The 12,042-nt window shown below is 46.0% G+C and overlaps 1 protein-coding gene across 2 annotated transcripts in view; it reads left to right on the top strand.

Annotated features, from left to right (window-relative positions):
• The window catches only part of CLIC5 (chloride intracellular channel 5), a 971,906-nt gene that overhangs the window by 265,528 nt on the left and 694,336 nt on the right, over window positions 1-12,042 (top strand). Inside the window, exon 1 of one of the 2 annotated variants that reach the window (XM_069605798.1) lies at window positions 6,743-7,191. The exons of the other annotated variant lie outside the window; for it this stretch is intronic. Within the exon in view, the coding sequence (XP_069461899.1) occupies window positions 7,129-7,191 (63 nt within the window). The 5' untranslated portion in view covers window positions 6,743-7,128. Of the gene's footprint in view, window positions 1-6,742; window positions 7,192-12,042 lie in introns of those variants that run through there. 2 annotated transcript variants of the gene reach the window in all.

The raw sequence follows: 12,042 nt of genomic DNA, 5'->3' as shown, positions 1-12,042 counted from the left end.
CCCCCCCTCCTCCAAACTCCACTCCCACCCCTGCCCTTGTGAGATCACCCTTTAATTTATTTCCATTTCCACCACTGCCCAGCATGCCTTGTGGTCTAGCAGTTTGAGTAAGACTCAGGGCTCAAGTCGCGGGTACACACACAGGTGGACGGAGTCCGCACACATTTTTCAGGAGTCCCCCCACTTTTTACAGAGGGCACCTTGATATGTTAATTTCGGGTGAAGCCATAGTCAATGGGTATGTTTATGAGCCCTCACCCCACTTTTTTTTAGTACTTGACTGCTGGTAAGACTGCTCACATTGGTGGAAGGATCAAGACTCATTTTCATGCAGTATAGTATGGTCGGCTGCCCAGAGATATGCCAGAGGTTATTATTGCCAACCCCTGCCTTATGTCATTTTTTGGTTGCACTTTGTCTCCCTAAGGACGAGTGTGTATTTGTTTATCTGTATTTGTGGTTTTCCATAGCACACCCCTAGCTAGGACGCATACTATTTTAAATGCTGCACTTTTATCTGAACTTCAAGTCCCTTTGGTTTTGTAGTTGTTAGGCTGCATTTCGACTGTCCTCAGGTGCTGGTACTTAAGGAGACCTTGTCTGCCTGCTCTCTTAGCTGCTGCTATTCAGTCCCGTTGCACGTTGGGCTTTTAAGCTCCCTGCTTTTAATCCATTTTAGATTTTTAATTCAAGTTGATCAATTTTAGTTAGTGGTTATACTTTATTTCTCACATTGTGTTTTAGCTTGTCCTGCTCATTAATTACTTTATAATTGTGTTCTCCCCATTCTGTGTGTTTTTACTATTTCAAACGCTGCGCTTTTATCTGAACTACAAGTCCCTTTGGTGTTGTAGTTGTTTGGCTGCATTTCGAAAGTCACCAGGTGCGTTAGCTCCGGCGCGTTAGGGACTAGCCGGTTAGTGCTGGTTTGTGTCCAGAGTGTGTCTGGTGTGGCTCGCTCACACTGTGGACCGGGAAACTCCCAGGTAATTTTACATGCTATCCATTTTCCAATGCAGGCTACTCATAATACCATAGTTGTTCCCCGTATTACAGCCATGGGCTTTTTGCCTACACATTGCATGCTGCTAGCAGCAATACTGACCTCCTCTGGGCCCCAGTACCTGGCGTCTTATGACGCTCCTGCTCAGGTATTATATGAGGCAGAGTTTTCTCTCCCTCTCCCTGTCAATGATGATCTTCCTGAGGTGGTCTCTCTTACCCTCGAGTACCCTATAAGAGCAATTGAGCAATCTACTTATCGCGATTTAAATGGAGATCTCTTAAGGCATGACTTAGCCATTGGTCAGGTATCCAGTCATTCCATCGAATGACAATCCATCTAACACCAAACCATAGAATTTTTTGCATCGAAATACCATTCCATAGAATGGCCATTTCGTTGAATAAAATTTGATTTTGAATTTGATTCGATGGTTTGGTATGTCGACCCTTTATTTTCGATGCAATCACTATAAACCATTAGTCATGCTGTAAATTCTGACTTAAGCAAAATTTGCCAATCTATGCAAACGGAGTCCAGAAACCTCTACACCCCCTCTCCCATAATCACTTTGAAAAATTATAAATTTAAACAGATCTAATCTTCAAGACACTGCTATGAGCTTCTCTTTGTTGAATACTCGTTCATTGATGCGGCATGGAGTAGAAATCCATGATCGCCTTATCGAGTCAACCTATGATTTCATTGCAATAACAGAGTCTTGGCTTACCGACTCCACACCCACCTCTGCCACATTGGCTGTTCCCTCTGAGATTTCCATTTTTAGAGCTGATCGCTCAGATCGGAGAGGGGTGGGTAGCCATTATTATTAACAAAGGCATTGATTCTCATGTCAACCCCATCTGTCCCCAGATGGCTTTGAAACTTTGGTAGCCACGATAAAGCTAAATGAAAGTAGCACTCTTACTTTCTTGGTAATCTATCGCCCGCAGATATACACTCCTTTTTTTGAGAAACAACTTATCAACTTAATTAATAGCATTAGTAAGGCTAATACTCCTGTGATTGTTCTTGGTGTTTTTAACTACTGGGCCAATGATCCCCCAGACAAACAAGCAGTATCTCTAATTTTAGCACTGAAGGCTATTTGTTTTACTCAGCAGATATCGGCCCTTAATCATAGAGATGGGCATACTCTTGACTGGGTCCTGATACATCACATATATTGTCACTGTTATTAGCCAATGTCTGTGGTCCGATTATTTTTTTGTGAACTGCACCCGTTCTCAGGTGGGTACCCCCATGCAACCCCACAAAAATTGTCAGCTGAACATTTAGCCAGGCTTATTCCGGTAGACTCCTTTAATGACCCCAATAGTCTTGCTCTACGTTTTACCTCAGTTATTAATGATATTGTGGAGGATCTTGCACCAATAAAACGTAAATTAGTAAAAGTAAAATCTTGCAAGAACTCTTGGTTTGATGACACAATCGTCACCTTTTGGCATATAAAACGCAAAGCTGAGAGGGATTGGCACAATCAGCCCTTTCCCCTCTTGCTCTCCCACTATAAACAAACTGTAAAAAACTTGAAACGGGCCATTGTAAAATCACACAGCTTTAACCATCGAATTTCTTCTGCTAAATCCAACACATGTGAGCTTTTTCAAATTCTTAAAGAGTTTGATGGTAAATATTCCCCTAAAACAACCTTCTCCAAAGACTCTGCCTGGTGTCAGACAATTCATGATGGATTCAATCACAACATTGCGTTCATCAACAAGCCACAGTGGCTCAGCAAAATCAACACCCTAAACTCATCCAAAATTCACCAAGATCTATTAATTCTTTATTATCTTCCTCTAACAATGAACGTGTACACTCCTTATTTGAGATTAAATCTTGTTCAGAGGCTCATGTTCATGAAATTGTTGCAGGAATGAAACCTACCTCATGCCACGGGGACAGCTGTCCTAGCATTTTTAAGGCCTGTATGGATACTCTTGCTCCATGGGTGACCAAACCTTTTAATCTTTCTTTTACTGAAGCAGGCGTACCTTTGGTTCTCTAGGAGGCCTGGATCACTCTTCTCTTGAAAGAGTAGCCTGGATTCCACCATTGCAAAACATTATCATCCCATAACAAATGTCCCTTTTTTACTTAAGATTCTGGACCGTGTCGCTTATGTACAGCTTCAGGAATTTATAGAGAGCAACAATATACTCAACCCCCAACAGTCGGGTTTCAGATCCAGGCATTGTACGGCAACTGCGATGCTGGACTTGAAATCCAATCTTGCCAGCATCATAGATAAAGGCCAGCCTGCCCTTCTTATGCTGCTTGATCTTTCTGGCGCCTTTGACCTAACTGACCATTGCTTGCTTGTGGCTAGGTTAGGCGAGCAAGCATATTGTTGCAATTTAGCTTCCCAGTGGATTTCGTCTTTTCTCGATACTAGGAATGTATGCGAGTTCAACTCGCACATTGGTTACCTGTGGGGTTCTTCAGGGATCTTGTATATCCTCATATTGTTATTATGCTCTTCCTTGCCCTTCTAGACAACCTGGGTGTCCAGTACACTAATTATGCTGATGACACCCAGGTCATGTTGGAACTGGTATCCAGTTGATATGTCGAAATCTTTTTTTCGAATGCCATTTCGTCGAAAAAAATGTTGGCGAAAAAAAATATGTCGAATGTCTTTTTTTTATTCTATATGTATTTTTTTGTTTTGCTAGTAAACAAAAGTGTAAATTTAAAAAAAAAAACAGGGGGTAGGGTGGGAAACCCCCAATTAAAAAAACAAATACAAATAAAACATTTGACTTTTTTCCAGCATTTTGGCTTCGACACAATGGCATTCGAAAAAAAAGACATTCGAAATACTCACTATAAACCGTTGGAACTATCTGCATGTTATAGGCAGGATGCGGATGCGATCAATTCAATTTATAAATCCATTCATGAATGGATGATTACAAATTCCATGGCTTTGAATGCCGAGAAAAGCAAACTTCTGATTACCGCGTCAGGTCAGAAAGTCAAAAAACTTGGGCCAGATTATGACTGGTTTTTTTATTGCAGGGGATACAATTAAAGTTGCCAAGAAGGTTAAGACCTTGGGTGCCATTTTGGACTCCGAACTTTCCATGAAGCCTCAGGTTGCCCATGTTTGAACTTCATGTGGTTATGTCACAAAATTGTTGAACTATATTTTCCCCTATATTTCACTAAAAAACAGATCCTAATTAGCCACTGCTTTGATAAACTTGTGCCTAGACTATTGTAACAGTCTCCTATTAAATACCTCGAAAGCTAATATTTGGACACTTCAAGTTACACAGAATGGTGCTGCTCATGGCTTGTCTAGGAGAGACCATGGGCCTCATTATAAGGCTTGCGCTCCCGCAATGAAGGGGGCCGGTACGGGACCTGTCCCCTTCATTCCGGGAGCGCCGATTACAAGCTTCCCATCGCGGGACCCGGATCGCACGCCTGGTAAAACCAGGCGTGCTCTCCGGGTCCCGCGAGGGGAAGAGGGAGGCAAAAACGGGCTAGATGTAATCTGCCAGTTATTACCTCCCTCTCCATTCCCATTGAGCCCTATAGGGGCTCAAATGGGAATGGGGATGGGTTCCTGCAAGGAGAAATTACCGGGTCCTCCTATGTCGGAGTAACCCGGTAAGTCCCCATTGCAGGAACCCGCTAATGGAGCCCAGAACGGCGGCAGCCATGGAGCTAGTAGCTCCATGGCTACCTCCATTCTCGTAATGAGGCCCCATGTCATGGAAGCCAGGAGGGAACTCCACTGGCTTCCCATAAAACATTGTGTCACGCACAAACTACTGTCTCTTACCTTCAAGTGTCGTAACAGTGATTCCCCGCAATATCTGGCAGATCGCCTGAAGTCTCTTCCACCAGTTTGTTGTTTATGATCCTAATGACCCTCTCAAACTGGTTCAACCGAGGTTCAAGCCAATGAGCTTTGGAAGAACCATGTTTGATGTTCAAGACCCCTCCTCCTGGAACAAGCTCCTGCCGGATTTCAAACGGGCAAACTCCCTGGTAGAGTTTAAGAAACTCACCAAGACTTCTGGCCAATGCTGCAAGGGTACCAAGTGAGGGCAGGTAACTGGTGCCCCATGGCTGTCAGGTTGGGGAGAGGGTCCCAGCAGCAGCCCACCAAAAAGGGCTGCTCTCCCCTCTCCTCCTCTTATGCCTCCCCCCCGAGGGCAGACACACCATCGCCAAACAAGACAAGAAGAATGAAGTTCAAGGTGTAAACAACACATTGCCCTTCCTCCCAAAGACGTGCTAAGCACCTGAGGAAGGAAAGGCAGGAAATAGGCAGGGACCAACTGAACAAAAGCACCCCAGGGTGCGGATGCCGCCGGCACCAGCTGGCCGGGGGGCTGGCGCCTCCCACACAGGCACAACAAAGACCCAGTAGCCAGCCTCTGCCTCCAATATTAGGAGCTGAGGTTCAGCTGGAAAACAGAAATCAGTTTGGGACCCTGCACGGGGACCCAAGCAAAAGAGTTCACTGCGTACGCAGAGTCTCTCTGGCATATTATGGTTATATAATCATGATTATATTTGTTATGATCATAACTGTGTAATAAAATTCCACTGCCTTGTATTGCCAACACCCAAACCATGTTTCTTTGCGTACTGGGGTAGGGGAATATATGTATAGAACTCGTTTTTTGTGTTTTACTTCTGTCTGCATATGGGTCCACTGGTTACTTGTTTAACCTTAACCCTGACTAATTGCTTTGTTCTATATAACTTTACGTAACTACCATTTTGTTTGTTGTCTTAGTCTTTGTTTTGTGTGCGCTCTGAGGCCTACGGGCGTTTAGCGCATTACAGAAATTAAAAATAAATAATAGCGTATACTCAGACGTGGGCCCCATACTTTCTAGGCCTACAGCTGAACTTCATTGAATATGGCCAACAGCTATGAACATGTGTTGGGGTTGCTCGTGATCTCTAGCAGAAATGACACAGCCTAGCATTTCTGAATGGACAAATCCGCTTTTCTGAAGGCCCAAGACTGGTTTGTAAATGGTTGTTACTTTTTACTTCTGAAGGGTTGGTGAGGGGGGAGGATTTAAGGGAATGTATAACTCCATAATTAAAAGCAAAAGTAGGGATGATCTGTTCTTTCGAGTTTCCAACCGTAAATAAATATTTTTTTTATTTAAAATACCTAAGCACATATTTTAAACATGCATGTTCCAGAGCAGTGACTATCCACTGATGTCAGTTTTGTACCGAAAAGAAAGGTCTTTTTATATTAACTGAGGAGAAAACACATGAATGATTGAAACATTATTTGTGCAGCCAAATACTCTACCACTGAAGTCGGATGGCCGGCTTCTTTTAAAACTATTGTTTCCGTGTGGAGTGCGTTGGGCTTTGAGATTCTGGGAGAAGGGGCAGAGGGAGTAAAGGGGGTAAACTGTGGAGATGCTGTGCCCGCCTAGATTGACGCCGACGGGAAGGAAAGTTGAAAGGAGGGGCAGGAGGAGAAAAGGGGGCACATATGTGATGTTGGTTGCTGCTGTTATAGCTGAATGGAAAAAGAAACGGGAGAGGGCAGAGCAGGGATCCGTTTATTTTGTTTAGGCGTGTTCGGAGAGCGAAGAACACCAGTTGCCACACTTTGCCCTGGGAAGCCATTGTTATGTTGTGCCATGGGCATGCAGAATATCATACAGCAGCGGCCCGGGCAGGCGGCCACGCGCTGCTGCCAGCCGCCACCCCGGGCCCGGTTGCTGGGCACAGAGCACCGCCGCTGTCTCCTCCCCTGTGTGCGCCGCCTCGCTCGCTCGCTCCCTCCCGCCCTGGGCTATTTCGAGCTGACAGCGCGGAGCAGCAGCCCTGACAGTCGAGGATACAGTGACACGGGCCGGCCACTCGTTGCTCCCCGGAACTCCTTCCTACCCGCTCAGGGCCCGGCCCGGGGGTTCCTACTCACGCGAGGTAAACTTGCGCCGTGTTTTCCCGCGCCGCCGCCTGAGGGAATGATGTGAGCCACTGAGCGGCGCCCCCACTGGTCCCTGCAGAAGGGGACACACCGGCCCCTCGCCTGGGGCCCTTTTCAGCGCCCGAAGAGGAGGAGGAGGAAGGGGAGAGGCTTGCGCAGCAGCCCGGGGACCATGACAGACTCCGCGACGGCTAACGGGGAGTTCAAGGAGCCCGACATTGAACTATTTGTCAAGGTAGGCGGCGACTGCGCACCTGCGCCAGGGCATGAGGCTGATTGCCATGCCCGTTAATGCGGGATTGAGCGCATATTTCTACTGCTGTGCGTAACTGTTTATTTAAAGGTTTTATGTATGGAGAGCCTATTGCTGAGGTACACAAGCGCTGCGTTGGGCAGTCTGAGGTAGGCCTCTGGGCTAATGCACCTGCTGCGCATCCCACGTGTGTGACCAGCAGACTTTCATGCACTCTACGGTGGAAAAAGTGATTGCACGGCTTGCCGGGTAGTTTTGTTAGAAACTTTGTAAAGTGCTCATGGATTTATGTTGTTTGTGCGCGGTGTACGACTACCATTGGTTTAGTTTAATTTCTTTTTGGTGTTGACATGTGGGGTTCGTGGGTGCGCCAGGTAAGCAGGGCCGGGTTCTTTTGAGAGCAGAGCTGCACTCTCAGGCTGGAACCCAGAGATCGACGGACATTAATCCTACGCAGTAAGGAGCGGTCGGGGCGGACGGGCAACCCCCTGTGGGTGTCCATTCCGCGACCTTTGCTGGCTGCTGGAGCAGCCGGCACGACTGCCACCCGTTGCACACTTGCGTTAGTGCTGGTGGCACTTGCCCCACACCGCCCATTCCTTACACTTCAACTGGCCTGGCAACCCAAGTGTCGGGTGGCGGCAAGGTATTTTGGACACACCAGCCCAGTAAGGATTTGAAACCGCGACCCTGAGGTGAAAGGCTCTCTAACCCCGGGCCAGACCACGCAGCCACTCACCCCCCCAGGCTTCCAAATTAAGTAGTTGACGGGGTCCGGACAGTGGAAAACACCCATTATGTAGATACGGATACAGTCCCGCACCTTGGGATGGTTGGGTCATTTTTTATGATGTAGACTTTACCCATTAAAGCCAGCAGCAGTCGGCAAATTTATAATTTGGGGTGTTGTAGGGGCAGGTGGCATTTATGGAAGCACATGATTTCTTGCCACATGGCAGGCATATCTGAGAAATGCGGGAATATTGAAATTACGATCAACCATATTGTTAAGGCAGAAAGGTAACCTCGGAGTGATTACCATAATTATTATTATTGTTGTACATAAAACACACCTCCAAACTTGCTGATAAGACTATCCTGGGTGTTATATACTGCTTTATGCAGGATTGCCCCTCTTCTAAGCGCTGTAATAATACGTGTTGTTATTATCTGATTTAATAATACTCAATGGACTACCCCCCTTCTATTTGCTCTCTTAATCTGTGCATTTTGTATACAAGAGCACACTTCACACATTGCGAACTTATAGGTTAATGAATATAACGCATTCAACTCGTAACTCATATGTTTTGACTATATGTTTGCTCAGCCGCCCAGGTGCTGCTGCTGTTTGATAAACCCCTGGCCGTAGTCTCCCTCCTGTCGCAAAGCACGCCGCATAGCTCAGGCGCTATTACCATGCCTGTCTAGTGATGCACGCAGCCGGCCACTAAGTTCTCAACTGCATTGTTGCATGCATTAACTAGCGCCGGAGTTACCGACCAGTAATCCAAGCATGTCTTTTTAGACAACTGTGTTTCATTCTGGAATTTACCGTTTCTATTGTTCATCGGTGGTGGGCACGCATGAAACATACCTGTGAACTTAAGCTCCAAGCCTGGAAGGTGCCAGGACAGGGGGCATTTGGCAGTGAGCAGTTTCTTAAAGTTTCCAGGTTTTCTTGTGTATGGATCTGTGCTGCAGCCTGCAGCAGCTGCACAAGGCCAGCGGCACCTCCATTCGATAAACGTGGAGCCTAAAGGGCCAAGTCGCACAATTTCATGTGTGACGCCACCAGCTTGTCGTGCGTTTTCACCCAATATTACATTGCATCCCGGGAATAGTGGTTTCGATTTTTCTATTATAAATGGGAGCCAACGAGTCCCAGTTTGCACAGTGCTATTGACCAAAAAAGCCCCACGGGAGATGGGAGCTCCAAATAGCATGAGGCTCGTGGGCTACTGCTTTAAACCCCTCTGCATGAACCAAATGCTCTGTGAGTGATGGTCTGGACTCTGATTAGATGTGAGCGTGGCTGCCAAAGGATCCTGCTCTGGTGGGACACCGTGATCCAGTCCTGGCTCTGCATTTTGGGTAACTGTCATCGTGATTTTTAGACTTTGTGAAAGCAAGTAAAAAAAAAGAAAATGCATGTATATTATATTTGATATTCCATTGTGATTGGGTGATATATATGATGGAAGGTTGAGCTTATCTAAACATGTTTATAAATACACAGACGAGTATGCACCCCCAGGGAACATTTATTGAATGTGGTTTTGGACCCATTTCAAGTGTGATACCTTGATCCAGGCCTGCCTTTCAGCCTAATGTACTTGGCATTTTGGGACTTGTAGTTTCTTGTTTACCATTCTGCGTGAGTGCTTACATGCAAATGACTGCAGTGCTGAGTAAAATCAAGTACCGACTAAAGCTGTAATACATGACACGAGGGAAGTCTTGAGGGGCTACTAAAGGCATACAGGTTTTCCTGCGTGTGGAGTTTTGCTAGAGTCTGTTAATGGGATCACAACCTTACACCAAGCAAACCCATACCTATCAAGTGGCCACATGTCGCGTGTTACAACGTCAGCTGATCATGTCTTGTTTGCCAAATACACTTTGCATTCTGGAGTTTGTAGTTCTGTTTTCCCCATTAGGAACCCACAAGTCCCGGCATACATAATACACTCGTACAAAAAGGCCAGGCTGAAGGTCTCAGTATGACATGTTGCGGCAGCTATACGGTGTCCCTGCAGTTGCCCTCCTGTGTTTGTAATACAGACAGAACTGGTGTCAACTGCCAATAGATAACTGGTTGCACAATGTCTGCTGGCACTGTTCACCTGGGACGGGTGTCAGGGAAATAATGGGTTTGTTAACAGGGACTGCAAGTAATTAATGAAGCTAGATTTTTTTCCCCAAAACAGAAATACAATAGTGCTGTGAAGCAATTGTTTAAAACAAAAGCTGCTCTGTTTTTTCAGCCGCCATATCGACCGACGCAGCCGGGTCTCTAGTCAGGGAGCTATGAATTGTTGCTATATTTCGCTGATATAACAGGGCGCTGTGGCATGGACAGCTTGGCATGTAAACACAGCAGGATCTCTGTAACCGGATGCCAGCTGATTCTATGGAACTCTTTGCTGCGCCCTGCCAGGGCGACTGCCGCTCACCGGAGCTCCGCCTCTCACTGCTCTTCTTGTCGCCGCAGGTGCCGCACACCTCTGGCAGGCAGTAGTGTCGCTAGAAATCAGTAGTGGGGGGAGGGCAAACCCGGGGCACAAACACTACAAGCGGGATGGGGAAGTGGCACATCAAATAAGGGTCAACAGGCCAAACTGGTTTAGGTATACCTAGATCTTACCAAGCTGGTTAAACAAAATGTGTCATTAGGCGTGTTAAGAGTAGGTTTAAAACAATACAAGTTTTGCATCACGTTGATATACATCCCAAACGTTAATTCATGTTCAACAGGTGCAAAAATAGCTTATGCACTCAACAAAAGACAGTGGGCCTCATTACGAGCCTGGTGGTCGGGAAATAAGGGTGCCGGTAGCAACGTAACCGGCACCCTTTCCGGACCGCCAGACTACGAGTAGGCCTGCAGGGCTGTTGCTCCCGACAGGACGGACCTGCCGGGGCATCGGCCCCTGCAGGCATGGTTTTCACAGAAGCACTGGCACAACGGTGCCGGTTCTTCCGTGTCCCCATTCCCGTGGGGAATAGGGAGTTACACCTCCCGCTGCCTGACATCCCAGGCCTCCAGGACTTCCCGGTGGCACCGGGATATCAGGCAGCGGAACGTTGCTACCAGTTTGGCAGGTTACTGCCGAACTCGTAATGAGGCCGAGTATTCTTTAAATGCAAGCAGTCATCACTCCCAGCACAGCTACAAAAATGTGTCGTTGAAGGTGGTATTTAGCAGAAATGATATTGCTTCCAGCTCACCTTTAAATAATAGCCAGTCAAAAAGAGTCAGTTTAACAGAAGAGATAGACAATGACAGTCTGTGTAACATATGACATATTTCATACAGTTGCCGAGTACAGAGGGAAAGGAGGCAACTGCTCCCATGGTTATTTATCAACGGTTGCAGGAATCTCACTTTGACCCCCATAGAACTGTGTATAGTTTTCAGTTTCTAGCTGTTCAGTGGCGCTGGTGAATTTTTTTAATTGTGGGTGCATGAATATTTCCCCCAAATATGCTGCATCGGGTTATCGAGCGTAGCGAGGGTTTACATGTCTTTATAACAAAGCATTTTATAACAAATGCACATATATCGCAACTTATATAACGACAAAACATAGCACATTTATTTTTCTTTTTTTGAGGGGGCCTACCAAAGCCCTGTTTCCGACCCCTGAAAACCCACCCCAATCGTTTTCCCCAAAAGATTTAACACTTTACCCCGCCCCCACACACATTTTTGTTATGTTTTTCGTTATATCATTTTAGTTTTATATTAATTCGATATAACATTTTCATTATAAAGACTGTATACGTAGCAAGGGAGCCAGAACCAATTGAGGGGTTGGGTCACCCCCCCCCCTGAGAAATCTGTTTAAAAATGGCCTTAAAATTATGCATTTACAGGAAATCTTTTAAACAAAATTGAGTAAAAAGTTTACAATTGTTTTTCTACAGTAACTCATGAAAAATTCCAATCAATGCAAGTCACCAACAGTGTGCAGTAGCATTTCCCCAACACATTTTCATGATGCCTTTGCTGACACTATATGCCAGTATACACATATTTTCATGCTGGCTGCACCAATTTCTGCCAGTATTCCCATATAAGAACATACTCATGTTTGCTTTGCACATAAT

The sequence above is a fragment of the Ambystoma mexicanum genome, chromosome 4p (assembly GCF_040938575.1).
Source record: "Ambystoma mexicanum isolate Mex_15411 chromosome 4p, UKY_AmexF1_1, whole genome shotgun sequence".
In the NCBI taxonomy this organism is placed as follows: domain Eukaryota; kingdom Metazoa; phylum Chordata; class Amphibia; order Caudata; family Ambystomatidae; genus Ambystoma; species Ambystoma mexicanum.
This window is presented reverse-complemented; position numbering and strand designations above follow the sequence as displayed.